This window comes from Oncorhynchus nerka, unplaced genomic scaffold (genome assembly GCF_034236695.1).
Source record: "Oncorhynchus nerka isolate Pitt River unplaced genomic scaffold, Oner_Uvic_2.0 unplaced_scaffold_2___fragment_2___debris, whole genome shotgun sequence".
NCBI lineage: Eukaryota > Metazoa > Chordata > Actinopteri > Salmoniformes > Salmonidae > Oncorhynchus > Oncorhynchus nerka.
Window position 1 is genome coordinate 126,891 of NW_027040327.1, and position 21,549 is coordinate 148,439.

The 21,549-nt window shown below is 43.3% G+C and overlaps 1 protein-coding gene and 1 pseudogene across 1 annotated transcript in view; both read left to right on the forward strand.

The window, feature by feature from the left end:
- The first annotated feature begins 6,917 nt into the window (after positions 1-6,917).
- Positions 6,918-13,346, forward strand: LOC115111023 (serine/threonine-protein kinase ULK1-like; annotated as a pseudogene).
- Positions 13,347-13,810: 464 nt separating this feature from the next.
- LOC115111525 (E1A-binding protein p400-like) overlaps positions 13,811-21,549 on the forward strand; it is a 39,642-nt gene continuing 31,903 nt past the window's right edge. Inside the window, 14 exon segments of the mRNA XM_065016506.1 lie at positions 13,811-13,982; positions 14,783-16,114; positions 16,226-16,333; positions 16,466-16,547; positions 18,616-18,998; positions 19,098-19,388; positions 19,487-19,571; positions 19,574-19,671; positions 20,435-20,575; positions 20,676-20,754; positions 20,850-20,899; positions 20,998-21,052; positions 21,173-21,262; positions 21,425-21,538. Coding sequence (XP_064872578.1) covers positions 14,816-16,114; positions 16,226-16,333; positions 16,466-16,547; positions 18,616-18,998; positions 19,098-19,388; positions 19,487-19,571; positions 19,574-19,671; positions 20,435-20,575; positions 20,676-20,754; positions 20,850-20,899; positions 20,998-21,052; positions 21,173-21,262; positions 21,425-21,538 — 2,875 coding nt within the window. The 5' untranslated portion in view covers positions 13,811-13,982; positions 14,783-14,815.

Sequence of the window (21,549 nt, forward strand, 5' to 3'; positions counted from 1 at the left end):
TAGCTAAGTGGATGGGTCACTATGGTCTAGACATGTACACATGTTCATGAAATACAATAGATGGCTGTAATCACCCCCAGATACACCTGGCTAACTTGATGGGTCATGTAATCATTCTCTTGCGAATTGGAGTAGACATCTAGCTAGCTAGATAAATAATTAACCATAATCCCAACCCATAGCTACAGTACAAATGTAGTTAGCTACCATGCATGTGTACATAATTTTTTCCTATCACAGCCATTAAACTCTAACTTTTTTTTAAAGTCACCATTGGCCTGATGGTGAAATCCCTGAGAGGTTTTTCTTCCTCTGAGTTAGGAATGACTCCTGTATCTTTGTAGTGACTGGGTGTATTGATACACCATCCAAAGTGTAATTAATAACTTCACCGTGCTCAAAGGGATATACAACGTCTGATTTGTAAACATTTTACCCATCTACTAATAGGTGCCCTTCTTTGCGAGGCATTGGAAAACCTCCCTGGTCCTTATGGTTGAATCAATGTTTGAAATTCACTGCTCGACTGAGAGACCTTACAGATAATTGTATGTGTGGGGTAAATAAATAGTAGTAGTCATTCATGTTCAACACTATTATTGCACAAAGTGTTAGTCCATGCAACTTATGTGTGCACAATTTTTACTCCTGAACATAATTAATATAGCCATAAGAAAGGGGTTGAATACTTGACTCAAGACATTTCAGATTTGAATTTAAGTCATTTGTAAAAATTAAAAATAATACAAAAGGCATAATTCCACTTTGACATTATGGAGTATTGTGTGTAGGCCAGTGAATAATTTTGACTGCACTGGGCCTTTAATGCCTAAGGAAATTAACTTCCATGTGTCCTATCTGTGCTTGCATCATCTAGCTTCACTTGCCAGAATCCTGATGAAGCATCTAGAATGAATAAAGCTGTGGGTGTGTTCATGAAAAGAGTGAATTTGGTGGGTAGGCTGATTGCTAGCGGAATATGTGTTGGTGCCGATTTCTCCCCTTTCGAGTCTTTCGACTAGAGTGGTAGTTGCAAATTTGCCTCCGTTTATTATGGATGATCAAATCCAGATAAAACAGAGTCGGTTTGGTGAATTTGCTAGTGGTTTTCAGGCAGATGCTGTTAAGCATGTTGTTTCGTTCTGGAGGCAAGTGTTCATGTTTCTGAATAACAATGAACAACAGTTAAATGTTGTGAGGGCATTTTCTGTTAAACCTTACTAATGCTTTTGTACTAAAATACCCGTCTTTAAGCGTAGGCATTGGGCTTGAGTTTGTTAAATAAACGAACGCATATAAGATAGAAAAGTGTGTGTCTGCATTAATAGAGGTCTGTTCTTAGTGTTCTGTGTGTGTAGAATGACCCCATGATGTCTGGGCACTCAGCCAAGACTTGACAGAAACAGACTGGTTCCTCTTAAGTTAACTGGAGACGTAAAGGTTATATTCTGCACACCAATGATAAAGCTTTTGTTCTGTTTGGAGCCTGTTTCTGGGTGAAAGATTCATGTTTTGTCTGTGTGTGTGTGTGTGTGTGTGTGTGTGTGACCAGTACGACCATACATCATCTGGACCGACAGTCAAAGGCACTTGCTTGCCCAACTTGGGGGAACCGTTGAGCTACTGTTAGAGGAAGTATGTCTAGAGTGACTTCCTGTAATTCTGGCCCCTATTGTGCTCACTCGGTTGCGACAGACTGAGGTAACCTTTTCATCCAGTTGTCTCCTCTCACACACGCACACGCACACACACACACACACACACACACACACACACACACACACACACACACACACACACATAAGGTCACGTGTTTTGCAGATGCTTGCATGGGGTAGCATGACTATATAAGGCTTTGGGTTCTCTTTGTACAGGAGGCTCTCACTCCATTTCACCTGCGTGGGTGGTGCGACCAGCCTCCTTATTATAATACGTTTTTAATAACAAATAATACCTTGATTGATTATTAACTTTGACTCTCCTCATTATTAGTTAAAGGTAGAATTTCCACCACAATGTGCGTTTTAAAGTGAGGCATGGGGACGGGCTCTACGCAGGGTTTGCCAGCACAGATAGTCTACGATGCTTTGAGTGTGGACATTTGGGGCATAAGAGCTTTGCGTGCCCACATAAAGACCGTAGACAAGGTGAGAGTACAAGCGCCAGTGGGGGAAATTGAGGTCAAAGTGCAGGAAGCCATGAGACGCAGGCAGAAGAGGCTGGGCCTAGTCATGCTATGGATGGTGGATGTACCTGAGGCTGGGTCTAGTCACGTCATGGAACTTATGTTTATTGTGGTATAGCGTCATATAAGCAGAATTCAATATAATTCCAATGCAAGAACCCAAATGAAGCCCCTGGGTATAGCTACATATCGGTATGTTTCATCATAGAAATAGATACATACTATTATGGTTCTTGGTAGCTTATTGGTTTTCGTGGTTGTAAATTGACCTGTACGTATTGGAAACGTGTTTATGGTAGGCTGGCATTGCTTAATTGATTACACGGGTCTGAAGTGTATTGTGCCATATTACAATGTGTTGCTTGAACTCATGAGCGGCCTGATTTTCCATGTTTGAAGCTGGCCTATAGGCTTATTTATTGGGCAAGACAGCAGTACATGGCTGCATCTCATTGTAGTAGGCTGTGGGCTATTTTGGTTAATTGGCTCTCCAATGGCATTTTGTTTACTGCATTTGTTTACTGTTACTGTAACTAGCCTAAGTATAGATTGTGTCATGCCTTTATCGATCTGATATTTTGTTCACTCGGACTACTACTTGGTACCGCTGTTTTGTTCTGTTGGCATTCATTCGTTTGCATTCACAGTTGTGTTTGTATTCTAACTAGGCTAATACGTTAGGCATTTAGTTTGCATGATTTTGGTAAGACGGCTATGTGTACGGCTGCATTCACATAGGCTAATTCACCTATTACAAATAGGCTATCTATTCGTTACCAAAATGGTGTTGTCACTTAAAGCACTCAATGATAGGTTTAGGTTTCTTGTGGTTTAGCCTTCTATAAGCAGAATTCAATACAATTCCAATGCAAGAAACCCCCCAAAAATGGTGCCCCCTTGCCAGTTTCAACTGCCCCCTTAGTCACTTTATCTTGGTGCCAGATCTGCAGGAACACACACACAGCTAACAGGTGTCTGTTTGACTGCCATTGCCAAGCTGAGAACTTTCTGGACCCCTCATTACTCCCCCCACTCTCCATTCTACCCTTCCTGTCAAGTGCGTTGCCATACCTCCAAAATCACATCATTGTCATGCCTCCCTTGGAGGTCTGGAGAACTTTGTATTGCAAAAACAGTTTGAATGGTCTGCTGGCTGCCAGTGGCAAGATTTTTATTGGATGTGACATTTCAAGAGTAGAAGGGGTGCTGTGTGTTATGTCCGTCACTGTTTTCCGTCCGGGTAGTTGTTACATATGCTAGCTTCAAGTGTTAGTTTTCAAGTCATCAAGTGTGGGCGACAGTCTGCAATTGATATTTATTGAAATTGAAAGTGGATTACGCTGGCAAAGTCAAACGTCACAACACGTTCTAAACCGCTCTGGTGACAAACATACTTATTTTCCTTGTCTCCATTTGTCCACATGGCTGCTACCAAAAATATTGTGAAGATTGCCCATTATTTCGTTTTTTGTAAGGACCCAAAAAACTGAGGCAGTTGGAAAAACCTATTCAAGTAAGTAAATAAAAATGTATAAAATATGTAAGATACTCAAAGTTGAGAGCGGTGTGGAGCCTTCCTTTCTTTCCTTCCTCGAACAAATCGGCAGAACCATCGTGGTTTCAGAGACTGTCTTGATTTTTGAGACAAAACCGCCGCTTACAGTGGCCGCTGAGAAACCAGGGGAGACTGAGGAACTAACACTAATTGCTCATTTCCTAGCAGAGATGGAGAGCACACCTTCCTGTACAAATTGTTGAGTGGTGAAACCACTCCCCCTCCAAAACAGCCACTGAATACCAAAACAAGTCACAAATTGTAATGCCCCTGGATCCTGGTTGATATGTCAAATTATGAGCAGTCCGCAGTTAAAGTAGATGGCCCTAGCTAGCAAAAAGACAGTATCAGTCCAAAACAAAAATACAAAAAATATATACTTATCACTCCAAGAGATATCAGCAGTCCTCTAGCTATAGAATGAAGAAAATCTAATGAGTTCAGAATCAAGTGTATTATCGCTGGGCTGGAATATAAATCTGCTCACCCAGTAGATCAGAGATGCAAGGTTGGCCACCGTTGGTATGGAGGTTTTTTCCGTTCACCTGAAATGATGCTTTAGTAATAATATCCTACTTGTTACTACTCAATGATCTATTGTTGTTTAGACCAGTGTTTCCCAACTCTGGTTCTCCAGTACCCCCAACAGTACACATTTTTATTGTAACCCTGAGTCAGGTGTGTTTGTCCAGAGCTACAATGAAAATGTATACTGTTGGGGTACTGGAAGACCAGGGTTAGGAAACACTGTTTTAGACTAATATGTCTAATCTTTACACACAAGATAGCTTATTTGTATATTTTGAAGTGATTCATTGTTGATTCTTTAAAGTTAAGTGTTTAATGAACTAGTGTCAATGTTTATTAATCATAAACTTTCAAAGATAAGTCTTTCAAAGATAATTTGTATAAATCCAAATAATATTCACAGATCTTCATTGTAAAGGGTTTAACACTGTTTCCCATTCTTGTTCAATGAACCATAAACAATTAATGAACATGCACCTGTGGAACGGTCATTAAGACACTAACACCTTACAAACGGTAGGCAATTAAATATGATGATAGGAACACTGGACCATTTTCAGCAAGATGCAACCATGAAAAACAGAAATAAACACTTTTCTATAAACAAGGTCTAAATCATGTTTGATGCACTCTTGTAAGTATTTTTTTTCCAGTACTGTTTAAGGTCACAGTTATGAAAACTTAGGACACTAGACAGGCCTTTCTACTGACTCTGAAAAACACCAAAAGAAATATGACCAGGATCCCTGCTCATCTGCGTGAACGTGCCTTAGGCATGCAATGTCCGTACTGTGAGACGCGTAAGACAGCGCTAGAGGGAGACAGGACGGACAGCTGATCATCCTCGCAGTGGCAGACCACGTTTAACAACACCTGCACAGGATCGGTACATCCGAACATCACACCTGCGGGACAGGTACAGGATGGCGAGAGTTACACCGAGGCCTGTACTCTGGAGCAGGATCGATTTGGAGATGGAGGGTCCGTCATGGTCTGGGGTGGTGTGTCACAGCATCATCGGACTGAGCTTGTTGTCATTGCAGGCAATCTCAACGCTCTGCGTTACAGGGAAGTCATCCTCCTCCCTCATGTGGTACCCTTTCTGGCAGGCTCATCCTGACATGACCCTGCAGCATGACAATGCCACCAGCCATATTGCTTGTTCTGTGCGTGATTTCCTGCAAGACAGGAATGTCAGTGTTCTGCCATGGCCAGCGAAGAGCCTGGATCTCAATCCCATTGAGCACATCTGGGACCTGTTGGATCGGAGGGTGAGGGCTAGTGCCATTCCCCACAGAAATGTCAGGGAATTTGCAGGTGCCTTGGTGGAAGAATGGGGTAACATCTCACAGCAAGAACTGGTAAATATTGTGCAGTCTATGAGGAGATGCACTGCAGTACCTAATGCAGCTGGTGGCCACACCAGATACTGACTGTACTTTTGATTTTGACCCCCCCTGAAAATAAACGCAGTTGACAGTGAGAGGACGTTTCTTTTTTTGCTGAATTTATATCACAATCCTTCAATAAAGAGGGGTTCTGTCTGTAATGTGTCTGGGTCTCTGTATTGTATTCTCTAACATTTTATTTTCTCCTACAGTAGTTGTAAGATCCCCAATCAGTTTTATTTTATTGTCACTCTCTCACAGTATATCAGCTATGTGAATCCATTTTGCAGCTTAACATATGACATGCATAACCAATGCAGCCATAGGCCTACTGTATGATGGCATTACTGGACTTATGGGCATCTGTCATGCCTTTTAAGTGCTGACATAAAAAATTGTTTAGTGCAAATCCAACCCTTGTAATTTAGGTACAGTATGAAAATAAAGAGATGCAATTAGGCTACAGGAGATGATTATTACAGATAACATTTGATGAGGTAATTTTTTTATTTGTTTTATTCATTTTGGCAATGTTGCTTACAAAATGATTTGCAGTTGTTCCCATAGATAGACAGTACATGGTTGGTCCATGTATCCCAGTCGCTGTGATAGGGACTGGGATAATACAGCTAACCTTTTAGGTCAATAATATGCTGTTTTTTTTTAAAAATGTTCTTGGCTTTATGATCGTGAGAGAAATGTAACTAGATGGTATGTAGCTAGTTAGTTAGTCCTTGGTAGCTTACAAGGTTAGCTGACTTTTCTGAAAACAAACATTGTGCCTTGCTACTTCTTATCCCTCATGCTAGCCTTTACAGCCAAATATCACTTCAGAAACGTCAAAATTAAAAATATTGATATGGCCAGCATTGTAGACCATTCCTCCCCCATTACTGCAGCTTTAAATCATCTTAAAATAACAAAGAAATGCTGTGAATATCAGCGTGCTATAAAAGTTCTAAAATATTTTGTCACCAGTGCTTGCTTTGTTGACATTTTTAGTCCTCACGCACTACAGCACTAATCTGGTGAGCATCTTAGGAGCTCCACCCAAGGAATTTGATTGTTTTGACGTGTTGCGAGGCTTCACTGATTTACACCGGGTTTCGAGTTCCGACCCCTCTTTAGCTGATTTCTGCCACGGTCTGCGATGAGGCTATTAGACCTCTCTCTCTGATAGTCTGTCATAAGGATGTGCATGTTTGCATCGGTTATAAGGTTTGTTATTTGCTTTTCACTATTCACCCCCCCAGTGCATTCATTGTCAAAGTCTTATTTCTATTTATTTGTGATGATCTACCCACACAGATTCGTTTTTTCAACTTCATCCACAAAGAAATGTGAGTATACCTATAGGCCATACAGGCAAATTAATCGTTGGAGTAGAGCTACGTTTTAGGCAGGTGTGAATTATGAATGTTATAATGTGTACCTCAAGTTATCTAGTACTTAAACAGAGTACCAAAGCCATGTCATGACCCCCAGTATGTAGTTGGGATTAGCACCACACTGACAGTGTCCTTCCTCATTCCAGCCTCTCCGGTGCCCATGCCTTCCTATCCCAGCTCTAGGTCTGTCAGCTCCTCTCGCAGCTCCTCCACCTTCCACCTGGCCTGCTCCCCTCAAGTGAGTCCCCCCTCCTCTCTGGGGAATGATAACAATGATGAATAGGATTTATATAGCACTTTTCCAAGTGCTCAGCCCAATGCTTTACAATATGAAGGGGAAATGATCCGCCACCAATACCGGTCACTTAGGGTCTAATATTAGATATTTTCCACTCTTTCCCCCTTCAGCATTCTGATGCAGAGCTGCAGAGACTCCAGGCTAAGGCTCAGCCCTCCACAACTGCAGGAACACATCCTCCGAGACGGACAACTTTGTCATTATGCCTGACCAATTCCCCAGTAAACACCCTATTTCACACTATCTCTCATTAGATGACTTACATTACCAGCACTGTGTTCTTGATATGGGTTTGATAGTAATAGACTGATATGTCACTGACTCCTGTTTTATTCCCTCCAGTTGAGATCACAAGTGAGATGGCAGACGGGTCACCTGTCCAGGGCAGCCTGGGGTACAGTGGGTGAGTTGAGTACAGGAGAATGATACACTACATGGCCAAATATGTGGACACACCTTCAAATGAGTGGATTTGACTATTTCAGCCACACCCGTTGCTAACAGGTGTATAAAATCTAGCACACAGCAATGCAATCTCCATAAACAAACATTGGGAGTAGAAGAGCTCACTGACTTTCAATGTGGCACCGTCATAGGATGCCACCTTTCCAGCAAGTCAGTTCATTCAAATTTCTACCCTGCTAGAGCTACCCCGGTAAACTGTAAGTGCTGTTATTGTGAAGTGGAAACGTCTAGGATTAACAACTGCTCCGCCGCGAAGTGATAGGCCACACAATGCTAAAAGAAGGGGATCGCCGAATGCTGAAGCATGTAGTGCGTAAACATCGTCTGTCATTGGTTGCAACACTAACTACTGAGTTTCAAACTGCCTTTGGAAGCAACATCAGCACAAGAACTGTTCGTCGGGAGCTTCTATGGCCAAGAAGCCGCACACATGCCTAGGATCACATGCCTAGCAACAAGTGATGTTTTTAAAGACGTTTGCTGTGCTTGTTTTCCCTTCAAACCCTAACAGAATCACTGAGGTGTACCCTTTCCTCTCTGTTTGTGCAGCAGGCCTGCAGAGTTCAGTGGGAGTAACTACAGCCAGTCTGTGCCCATTCCTGTCCCAACACAGATCCACAACTACCAGCACATGGAGCAGAAAATACACCCTGCTGGCCTGCATGGTTCAATCAGGTACATCTCTCTCCATAACTTCTCTGTGTCTTTTCTCTGTCTATCTACATTTCTCCCCCTCTCTCTCTGTCTCTATCTTTTTCTCTCCCTTAGTGGGTCACTTCTACTGTGGGGGTGTATGTATTCTGGACATTGATGTTGTTCATCTGTTTCAGGGCCAGCCTGTGCTGTGTTGATAGTAGTAGTAGGGGTTCCCCAGGGAGTAGGAAGACTAGAGCCTCCCCTCCTCTCCCATCAGGCACAGGGGGGCAGCACTCAGCCACCGCAGGCTGTCAGCTGAAAGGGCCAGGCCCTACCAGCCCTCTCCACAAGGTACAGTAGGAATCCCCTCAGACCTCCATTACTGCATTACTACAATACTGACATTCCAACATTATTTTGCCTTGCACCATAACATGTTCTTATTTACTTCTCTTCTCCCAGTGGGCACTATCCCAGAGGAGACTGGTCCTTTCAGCATCCATACAGGACAACAGAGCCCACAGGTCAGCCGTAAAACAATGTCACATTTAGTGGTCTCTTCTGCCAGCTCATGAAGTAGTGACTCTGTAATACAGAATTATCATGTTATCTTTCTGGTTCCTACTTAGGCCACCCCTCCACATGAATTCCCCCAGCCCACCAGCTTTGAGGACTTATCCACCATGCCCACATGCATACAGACAGTATCAGACCTGAGCCACAACAGCAGGGCCACAGGGAAGAGGAAGGGCCCCTTCAAAATGTGGGAACCAGTTCAACAGATATTGATCATCTGATATCCATAAATGTTATAGTAGGCTCTATCTTTAGGTATGACTGATTTAATAATGAAATGTGCCCGCTGAGCTCCTCTGAGGGAGGGTGTAAGTGTGTGTGTCCTATCTCCAGGTCTTTGAGTACAGGCCGTCTGTCTGACATGCTGCTTTTGGAGTTCATCTGTTTGATGGAGGAAGTAATGAGAGTCTTTACACTGAGAGGCCCATGGACACCACAGGTACAAGGGCGCTATAAGCAAGCCAAGAGGATTTGATTTTGAGAAATGGAGAAATGTATTGTTTGTTTGTAATTGTTTAAGCCTGTTATTGGTCATGGGCTTCGACATTATGTAATTGTGCTACTGCCAACTCTTTTCATGGATTAGGTAAGGTCTTAATATATCTTGACAAGTGTTATCTATAACCTGGGTGACGCTTGGCAAGAAAAGTCAATGTTTTGAAAAAGTTCCTGACTGTAAGTCAGTGGGTGTATAACCATACATTTCTATTGGAGGTTTGTGGTCAACGTCCATGGCCTAGCAGTGAGATCGCCCCGCTATATCAGCCCAGGCTGGTCATTCAGCAGAGGAACCCATAAAGATGTACCAGCACTTAACCAACCCCATGGCAGCTTGCCCGGACAGGGACGTAGCTTTTGATCCTCCAGAGCTCCCAGAGGAGACAGTGATGGGGGTAAGCACATTAACACTCCTTCATATAATATTAGGTCTCTGTACATCAATGTATTCCTCATTGAGTTGTTGTTAATAGATTTTGGACCTATACACAGTTTGCACATTGCCAGAAACTAAACTGTTGCCACAATTACTGTCCTTTCTGCTAACCTTTGTCTCTCCATCACAGCAGTGGCATGCAGATGGCCTGGGGAACCTGCGCTTCACTCTGGCCTTTGTCCACTGTGTCATGGAGATAGCTGTAACGTCTGCTTCCAACTCACACTCTCAAACACGTAGATCCCCTGAAAGCAGCTCACTTTCCAGCCCAGTTTCCAGCTCACACTCTCACACACATAGATCCCCTGAATGCAGATCACTCTCCAGATCCCAATCACTTGAATTCTGATCACCTGTTCACACACCTGTATGTCATTTACACACACTATTTAGTTCAGTTCTTTGCACCCCATCATTGTGAGGTATTGTTTATTTTGATACACATTTCTATTCTGAGAGCTGTTGTTCCTGGATTAGTCCTCCTGTGTATCATAGTTTTGGCCATCCTCACTAACGATGCCTTTTTGCATGTTCCCTGCCTGTACTTTTGTCTATCAGATTTCCTGTCATCAACCTCTTGCCTGATCTCCTGGACGACATTACTAGTTTTTTCCCTGCCTGTACTGCTGCCTTTGTGGACCCCCTGAGTATGACCTTCTGCCTGCCCCTGGACCCAGCTACCTGCCTCCTCCTGTGGTCCTTTACAAATAAACACCTGCTGCGCCCTGTATTCATCACATTTGGCATGGCATGTAGCCTAGTGGTTATGGCAATGGGCCAGTAACTGAAAGGTTGCTAGATCGAATCCCCGAGCTGATAAGGTAAAGATCTGTCGTTCTGCCCACTGTTCCAAGGCCGTCATTGTAAATAAGAATTTTTTCTTAACTGACTTGCCTAGTTAAATAAAGGTAAAATAAATTAAATGACAATTGCCAGTTCTAAAGACACTGGACTTGAGAGTGAGACCAGTGAAGACACTCCTGATGTGTCCTTCCTGCAGCAAAGCCTGGTGGCTGATCAGATCAGTCTTCTAAGCCAGGAGTGGAGGTGAGGGGATGCATCTCTGTTATTGATTCCCTAATCTTGAAGTTGCTGCTTTGGCCTGTTAACTTATACAGCACTTAGGACCTATATTTAAAAATCACAGCGTAATGGTGTATTTTTAGTACTTCAAGATATTTTTTGTTTGTAAACATTGGTGTTTTCGATGTGTGTATCACAGCTATACAGAGCAGTTCGTACTGTTCATGAAGGCTGCAGAATTGATTTAGTCTGCATTACACACTGCTATGGAGCACATCAAAGAAGGCAGACTCTTTCCCTCATCTACAGTCAAGCAGGGTGAGACATGGGACCACATGTTCCTCTACTAACTGATACGTGAAAAACAAATAGTCCTGTTAATGATCATGTTATATATGCTTTAAAAAGTGTATTGAATTAAAGTCATTTTTCCTTTATGTAGTGGTGTAGAAGCTGAAAGAAATGTATAAGAGCAGTGTGACGTCCTGTCGGTCCCTCAACGTCCGCCTGCAGAGCTTCCTTCTCAACAAGCAGAGACTGATGGACGACCACAACAACATCACTGCAGAGAAACAGTGGTGGAAAAAGTACCCAATTGTCGTACTTGAGTAAAGTATAGATACCTTAATAGAAAGTTACTCAAGTGAAAGTCAGCCAGTAAAATACTACTTGAGTAAAAGTCTAAAAGTATTTGGTTTTAAATATACTAAAATATCAAAAGTAAAAGTATAAAACACTTACAATTCCTTATATTAAGCAAAACAGATGGCACCATTTTTGGGGGTTTTAAAATTTACGGATAGCCAGGGGAACACTCCAACACTCAGCGATTATTTACTAAAGATGCGTTTGTGCTTAGTGAGTCCGCCAAGCCAGAGGCAGTAGGGATGACCATGCGTTCTCTTGATAAGTCTGTGAATTTGACTATCAAAATGTAACGAGGACTTTTGGTTGTCAGGGAAAATGTATGGAGTTAAAAGTACAATATTTTCTTTAGAAAAGTAGTAAAGTAAAAGTTGTCAATAATATAAATAGTAGAGTATAGATAACCAAAAAAATGACTTAGGTAGTACTTTAAAGAATTTTTACTCAATTACTTTACACCACTGTAGTGAAACTAATCTACAGTCACACAGTGACAATGGTAAGGCCTCCTCTCTCTCACTGGACAGTACAATAAGTCCTGTCTTGTCCTTTATGTGCTCTCAGTCTTTCTATAGTGGTCTTCAGTTTTATATAGTAGAATCATTGGACATAGGGTAGGATAGACGATGGATAGTAGATACTGTAAATATAAGTTTACTGTATTACTTTGACAGCACTATTTATGATGGGGTTATAATATTGTAAGAGCAATGTTAATAGCTGAGTGTTTGTGTTTCTGGTGTCCAGGTGCAGTCAGCAGCGCTAGATGAGATGTTCCACCTTGGCCAGGTGCCCATCCAGAGATACCACAAAGCCCTGCTGCTCATGGAGAGTTCCTCACCATCACAGAGCAAGCAGACATCAACAACATAAGTACATTTAAGTAGCTTATAGATACACACGCACGCACACACATGTACACACACATTTCTTTGAAGTTATTAAGTATTAATGTCTCTTTCTCCCTCTGTGTTTCTCCCATTGTATTGGTCTCAGGCAAACAGCGTATTGAGAGACGCATCCTCTCTGCTCGGCAGACTGCATAGTGTGATTGAGCTTGAAGCTTTTGGACTATAGCTACAATATTAGCTGAAGCTTCTGAGCTTGGTTAGAGCACCTCCAGACCCTCTGGTGTCCCTCTGTCCTCTGTGAAAATGGAGCTCCTCGCTGTTGACACACAAAAGCACTTTGAATGGAACATGCTCAGTGACAAGACCACTGATATAGCTTCTCTCAACCCACAGACTAGCACCAAACATGTTTAGTACCACAAGGGAGAATAAGAGGATTGTGGGTGGTTCTGACTGACTCCAATCTGAGAGCCTTGTGTGTTGTGGTTGTGTGTCATGCTACAGTATGTTCTGCCAGTCCAGTAGTATGCTACTGTTATCTACTGGATTTATCAGGCATCACTGGATAGAGTAATTATTATTGTATTTTTAGTATGATTTTGTGTAATTCTGGGCTTTTTTTGTGGTTGGCTTTAATCTTTAGTTTTTATATTACTGCCTGTGGCTATACATTTGAATGTACCTATTTCTGAAAGACAATGGTATCCACTTTCTGAAATAAAAATGAGGCACCTTTTAAATGTATTTGTAAATATATTGAGTAATTGTTTTGACTGTATGTTGTTCTTGTTCACCAAAACCAATCTACCACAATCAGTTTCATATGAGAAAATTGTGTGAGAATAGTGATTATAATAAAATCTCTATAACATTTTGCGGGATGTTTCTGTTGTACTCTACACTTGCCAGCTGCTCAGCAGAACATTTGACCAAATCCAGATCTACAGTACAGAGGAGGCTTGTTTTGATGTGAGGCATTGGTAGGTGGAGATGGAAGATAAACCTACTTCAACATTTTTAATGGTCCTAGTTCATGACTATATATATTGAGTTTGACGCATCTTTATAGTGTAAAGAAATGTTTTGCAGTTGGTTTTAGGGAAGAAAATATATAAACAATTAATATAATAAAGTAGCATGAGAGAATCAATTGGCTATAGCTAGGTTATTTCAAGTTCCTTAGACTAAACTATTTGTGGTTAAGGGCAATGCGCCCATAGAGGTACTAGAAATCATCTCTACTCTATTGTATGTTGAGGGGTTGGTTTACATTCTTGTCAATCAGCACAAGGCCAGGGTTGTTCACTTCCTTTGAAACGGAACTGCTTCCGGTTCTTCAAGGAATAGATAGAAAAAAAATAAGGTGGCCACCGCCATGTTTCAGAATTAAATATGTCCAATGCATTAAATGTAATATTGCTGTATAGCAGTATTTACACTACATAATTATTGTCTTTGTTTTAAAGAATACGTTTTGATTGATGAGACTACCGCTGGAGTTGTATTTGCTGTAAGTAACAAGATCCGGTGATGTCTATTTACCCTGCGGCTAACATATTAGCTAGCACGCTACTATCGGGGGGGGAAGGAGCGGCATTTCGGCCTTACGCGTGCTAAGTATATGGACGTTTAGATGACTTCTCCAAAAATATATTCTAAGCACCTTACACATTTCATCCATACATGGACAGCGTTGAGTTGCATTGGCTAATATCATACTAAACCCTAATGTTATCTAGCTAGCTAGCATATCTGAGCTAGCTAGCTAGAAGGACACGGCCGTGCAAAATTAGCATAATGTAGCTAGCTGGCTACAGCTAATTTGAAAAGCTGTAGTTACAGCGGTAACGTTGTGGTTTATTAATCAGTGCGGCTGGTTATGACGGTGGTGTTAGCTAGTTAATGACATAACACAAAATAAGCAAAACAGGTAGCTAGCTAATAATATTACCTAGTTAACGTTACCTCAATAGCATTGCTACATTGCCTGTCAAATTCTGCCAACAACAATGGTTAGCTAACTGGCTCTATAGCTGTCACTCAAGATGCTTATCTGCGTCTTTCGCCTAACAGTGAATGTCTAGCTAGTTAGTTAGCGTATTTGTGATGAAACTCAACATGACATTTTGCCAAGCCATTCACTAATGGCTTTCAAAATAAAATAAAAAATGTTAATGTTTCAGTATCATGAAGTTATGTGCGAAATTGTGACTGTCATTGTTACAAAGAATATGTCAATTTGATTGACTAAGATGGAATATAAAATATCACCAATATTGGTTACATGATTTGAATGTTTATCCTCTACAGGTATTGTTTCCCATACAGTAACAGTGTTACGCAATGCACCATGGGAGTGGACCACAGAATGTGCAACGGCAACTTCAGAGATCCAAGTCCACCACTGGATCTGAAGCAGAAGATCACCAGAAGCAGCAGACCATGGCAGTTACTCAACAGCAGGCAACAGCCAACCACCCACAATCAACTGTGACCACGTTTGCATCTGGAGCCAGCCCTTCAGGCCCCCAGTCCCCCAACTACCAGATAATAATGAGCCGCAGCCCTGTCACAGGCCAGAACATGAACATCACCTTACAAAATGTCAGTCAAATGGTGACGGGCAACCAACAGATCACCCTCACCCCGCTCCCTCTCCAGAACCCAGGCTCTCCCGGCTTCCAGCACACAGCCCCGCAGTGGAGATTTGAGCCTGCCCCGTCCTATATCCAGGTCACCTCACCTCTGCCACAAAGTCCCACTCAGCACAGCCCAGTCCCTCTCCAGCGACCAGGGGCACCTGTAACAGGACTGGGTTTGTGTGGACAGAGCCCAACACGCTTTGTTGATGCTGGCATGCTTGTGAGACAAATCAGTCTTGGCAGCCCGCCTGGAAGTGGGCACTTTGTTTACCAAGAGGGGACAGGGCTGACGCAGCTAACTCCAACCACAGCTGGGCAGGTGCAGCTGGCCTCCCCAGGGGTGCCAGGCTCAGTGCGTGAACGCAGTCTCTCCCAGCCCCACTCACAGACGGGAGGCACCATCCACCATCTCGGACCTCAGAGTCCTGTGGCCAGTGGGACTGTTTTGCCCACACTGGGGAGCCCAGGCCACATAACCACCTCCAACTTGCCACCTCAAATCAGCAGTATCATCCAGGGGCAGCTGGCGCGTCCCATGATATTTGAGAAGACTTCACAGGGTATGGTAACTGGAGTGGGGACAGCTGCCACTGTGTCTTTCAGTATGCCTTCCACCATTCCTCCCTCCAGCCCTTCCCTCATTAACCCTCCCCAAGGCATCCCCAATACCCCTCTCACCCCTACCGGCATGTGCTTGGGGTCCGTCAAGAAACAGATACCCAAAAAGCTGGAGGAGATTGCACCCTCAAACCCAGAAGTGGCCCAGCTGAGGAAGCAGTGTCTGGAGCACCACACTAAGAAGATGGAGGGTCTGAAGGAGGTCTTCAAAGACTACCTGATTGAGCTGTTCTTCCTGCAGCACCTCCAGGGGAACATGATGGACTATTTGGCTTTCAAGAAGAAGCCCTGTGTCCCGCTTTTCACTTACCTGAGACAGAATGACCTAGACCTTGAGGAGGAAGAGGAAGAGGAGGAGCAGTCTGAGGTCATCAATGATGAGGTACTGTTACATTATTGATTGATTTATCATGTCATACATTCAGAATGTCTCTAATTCCTATCCTGTATATAGGCTATACGAATTTAGTTCAAATCTCTGTGCCACTCCCAGGTCAAGGTTGTAACTGGAAAGGATGGACAGGCCGGAACACCAGTTGCCATAGCTACACAGCTTCCACCCAATGTTTCAGCAGCATTCTCTTCCCAGCAGCAGTTCCAGGTAGAGAATGGTGATGGGGCACCAAATGACTGCAAACCCTACACACAGGATGGAACTGATTACCTTTGTCTCTCTTAAATATTTCCTTTTAGATTGCCAAGCTTTTACTAACCCTTGGAAATGTCTCCTCAGGGACACCAGGGAGCAGTTGGCAGCATGACAAACTCAGGGGACATGGACCCCTTTAAGAGGCAACAGGCAATGGCACAAGCAGGTAAGGCAAGGACAGCACACTCCCGTGGCTCTTTTGTTGGTTTGTTTACTCTCCCTTTTCTTTCTTTTTGTTATTTCTTTATTTTCTTCCCTTAAATTGCTTCTGCTTTTAGATATTTGCCATCTTCTACTAGCGCTGTCTGTAGAAGTCTTAACGCAAGGAAGGAGAGGTGGTCTGTATGGTGTACAGAAGGTCATTGCTGTTTGCCGAGTGTCTTTTTTCCGTTATGAGGGTATTGTGTGTTTTAAATCCCAGATCAGGCTAAGAGGTCCCGGATTGAAGTTGGTCGCCATGGAATGATTTTCCAGCATCCTGGTTCTTTAGGATCACCTGGCGTTCCACTCCAGCAGCTTATGCCAACAGCGCAAGGTAGGAGTGCTACTACCAGGCCGTTCTGTGTTCTATTCAATGCTGCTGGACGTGTCCTTAATCCAAAGAAACAAACTGAATTCCAACAACGTCCCATCGTCTCCAACGAAAACCTCCAAGCAGCATCAACAAAGCGATCTTCATCCATCCGCTGGACAGACACCCCAACAGACCTCAGGAAGTTCAGTCTTAGCTCTCCCAGCATGCTCTTTTTCTCTAGACCAAGGGCTAAAATGGGGAAGAAGATAAAAAAATAAAATAAAAACAAGTCTGAAGAAAAGGAGTAGCCTCTCACTGGGAAGATGCCATGTCTTATGATTTGACTTATGTTTTATTGATCATCCGTCTCCATCCGTTTCTTCTTTTCTGAAGTTTTGTTCTTCTCGATCGTCTGTTTGGACGGACTTTCCTGTGCCGTTGGAGCTTTGGTTATTTCGCAAGCGGATCACGGAAAGTGAGAAAGGAGGAACCCTGGAAAAAATTCATGTATTTTCAGTGGGGCATGTTTGCTCATTTTAATGATTGCTTTTTCGTTCCTCCTTTTTTATACTCGTCATCATTCTCATCCATCCGTATCCCACACCCCTGTCCCCCTCCGTTGTCTGTCCTTGCATTGTCAACGTGGATTCACAATGCATCTCAATCCTATGTTCAGTTGTCAGTCATCAAGAGCATCTGTTTTTTACTTGTTCCATCATGCTCATCCTTTTGGTTTCCCCCATCTGTTTCCATGGCATATCGTTCTGACTTGGCCTCTTTCCCTCAGTCGTAGTAGGAAGAAGGGGAGCCGGGTAGATGAGGTTTGGTGCAGTCATGATATGTCACAGGTTGGCGTGGGTGTGTCTGTCAGGTCCAGGTGTTGATGTGGTCTAGGTTATGTGAGTTATGGCCAGGGAGGGGTAAGACAAGTGCTGCTTAGTCAGGGTGCACAGCTATGCTCAGCCCAGGCCTGCTATCTGCAAGATCCCATGTGTGTCCTGCTCACTTCTCTGCTTTGCTATGTTCTGTGTTCCACAAAATAACTACATTGCTTCATGCATGCTAAACATCAGGTGTTTTTGTGATTGTGCGTTTTTATTTATTTTCTTCTGTATTTTCTATTTCATTTGATTTGGAAACCTTTCTTCTCAGTCCCTCTGCTGAAGGTGTTTATGCATGATTAGTTTAGCTGTTTTAATCACATTCTCAAACTTTTACAGAGAATGTTTTTATTTTTGCATTAACAATCTTAGTATTTTATATATGTAGATGATCACATTGATTTGTATCTTCTGTAATCATTGTGCTGTATAATTTTAGTTTTCACTCTTCCTCAACGGTAAGAACTACACTACTGTTGACTCATAACGTACATCCAATTCATACGTTCTGGGTAGCTGCTACAATAGATGGAGCTGTAAACACTTTCCTTTTAGAATCTGATCACGTTCAGTCAGTACTGAAAAATAATGGCTTACGTATGAGGTACAAGTGGCCCTCTACAAGTGGCCTGACTACTGCTCAGTCCCTCTCTATCTGCACCGTGTATATTCTTTTATCTTTTAACAGGCCTTCAAACTTCATTCAGAGCAGGATTGGTATGACATGACAACACTTGGATCGAGGAACCACAGAGCAACACTAATTCACAGCCACATGTTGTTATCCTTTTTCCACTCCGTCCCTTTGTGTTCCCTATGACTTGATTACTGTGCTCCAGGCGGGATGCCCCCCAACCCGCAGACAGTCCAGATCCCCGGGCAGAAGCAGAACCAGCCACAGTATGACCCGTCCAAAGGGCCTCCGGTGCAGAACGCTGCCAGCCTGCACACTCCTCCCCCCCAGCTGCCAGGCCGCCTACCCCAGGGCACCCTCCCCATGGCAGTCCTGCCCATGGCTCTCTCTCAGCAGTCCCTACTTGTGGATAGCTCAGCACAGGCCGCCAATCAGCTCCAGGTGAAGGTGCAGGGGAGTGGCCCCATCATGGCTCCAGTCAACCCCCACACACAGCTCCAGGCCCAGCTCCAGCAGCAGATGCAGTCTGGTATTCACCTCCAAATGCAGCCTCAGCAGCCCCAGCTCATGCTGCAGCCAGCACAGGCCGTGAGTCTAGAGGATAGCTTCCTAACATCGCATGTTTTTGTTTGTTTTCATAGGTTTATAGATCAACGTTTTGTCTTCTCTCTCTCCTCCCTTGATCAGACTGTGGCTCTCACTCGTCCTGGAGCAGACTCCAACCAACCTGGCCAAAGAATAATGACCAACTCCCTGTCCAACCCCTCAATGTCTCCTGCCCCCCTCAACGCCCCCAACTCACTCCCCTCCCTCCACACAATTGGCCCCCTCCGCCCCAACATCAACCCTGCCACACAGTCCAAACTGGCCGGCCCCAACGGCACCTCCACAGTCAAACTGGGAGGCTTTGGTCAGGGCTCGGGTATGCAGTCATCAGAAGGGAGTTCACATGACAAACAAGCTGAACAGGCCAAACTGGTGAGGAGTTACTTCTGAGAAACCTATCACTCTGCAAGTGCGTTTGTTTTCCGGCTTCTCATAATGTGACCTCTCTCTGACCCCCCCCTCCCCTCCAGGAGAGCCAGGTGCACCAGCGTATCTCTGAGCTGAGGAAAGAGGGCCAGTGGTCAGCCAGCAGGCTGCCCAAGCTCATGGAGTCCTCTCGCCCAAATCCCACTGGGACTACCTACTGGAGGAGATGCAGTGGATGGCAGCTGACTTTGCCCAGGAGAGGAGGTGGAAGATGGCTGCTGCCAAGAAGGTATTGTTACTGTAATTTAGTTATTCCAATATGTTTTCATTAATTGAATTCCCTTAATCTATTTTATGAGAATTTGTAAGATTCTTGTTTGCATAAAATAGACGGAGACCAGTCTTTTCAATAATAGGTAACAGAATTTATTCTCGGAGCGCGCTGCCACGTTACCACGAGCAACAGTTTATATACAATAACATGACGTCATTTCATTGCTTCTAAAATTAATCTCCTCTCGACCGGGTCAAAGGGAACTTTAAAAGTTCATTCCAACTCACTAACACAAACACAAGACACACAACACAACTGAATTAACTTTTGACTCCTCACCATTATCGATCACCACTTAGCGGACAGTTCTAATGAACAGAACCTAGGAATGCACTCACTGCCTTATCTAAAACACCCCAGAGCTCAGTTTCGTCGGTTCAACCATAGGTTAACTACCTTATCTGTTTATTTAATCCACAAACCATTCCTTTCTTCCTAGTTGGAATGGTGTTCATTAACTTTAATTACTCCTTGTCCGTGTCACACAATCCCTTCTTATGAACTCATATTGTTAATCAGATATAATAAAACAGAGTATAAGTTTACTTAGTTACAGTTTCATTTAAAATAAGACTATTGTTCAGTCATTTAATCATAATTTTCCTAACAGTATGCTGGCTGAGTTCTCTTATTGTACTTTTACTGAAGTAATGTCTGTGATTCTTATGTACTTGTACATTGTTTCAGTACTACTTGATCATAATTGCATATTCCCCAGCTGGTTCGCACCTGTTCCCGTTACCATGACGAGCAGAAGAAGATGGAAGAGGGATCCAAGAAAGAGGAAGAACTGCGTCTCCGTCACATTGCTAGCACCATCTCCAGAGAGGTGGAGTTCTTCTGGTCCAACATTGAGCAGGTACATTTCTCTTAATGTGGAAACTTTTCCATTGTTGTCCTTAGACCTGTAGTATCATCGACTCTGTCCCTCTTCATCTGTTCTATTTGGTTTCTCTCAGGTTGTGGAAATTAAACTGCGTTTCCAGATTTATGAAAAAAGACTGAAAACGCTCAGCCTGCAGAGAGCAACGAGTAAAGGTGAGACTTTATTCAAGAGCTTTTTGAAATTAATGTAAAACAATCTAAATTTCATAATGTCGTTTTGAATATATTGGTTATTCTTTGCGCCACAGGACAAGATGTTAAACCTGCTCTGTCAACCGCAGTGAAAGCTGAAAAAGAGGTAGGTGGCTGTACAGACTCACTCTGGTTGTCCAGAATGTCCAGACACATAGTCAGGTTTTTGCAGGGACATGTATTCAAAATTCATCTCATTCATAGGAGCCCAATATGTCAACAAGGAAGCGAAAGTCCAGCGCTTCATTGGCAGAAGAAGGTATGTGTGCAAAACTATTTCTCCAGTGATTTTTACTGGTTTATCATTTGAGGTGTACTGTTGCATTGAACAGTTGTTTACAATGTTGTATATTGTCTATGGCTTTGTTCTCTCTCTCAGTTCATGATGAGGAGAGCACCATAGAGGAGCAGGAAGCCATGGAGGGGACAGCTGATCAGAAGGCAGAGTTGGGAGATCTGGCTAAAGATGGTCAGCACGATGCACTGTTTTCTCTTACTATAGCTAGTGATCGATTTCTCCCCATTACCTTTGTTTTTGTTCCATTTCTCATTAAGTCATGTAGAGTTTAAAAGCGCCCCTTAGTCTTTTGTGTCTATTGAGCCTTTCTTCTGTGTCTTGTATCGTTCTTAGCTGAGATGCCGCTGGATGCTTTGATGAAACAGTATGCTGGTGCCTACGCTGACAACTTTGACTGGCCCCAGCCTTCCCCACAGAGTGATGAGGATGGCAGGGATGAGACTGAAGGTGTACCTAAA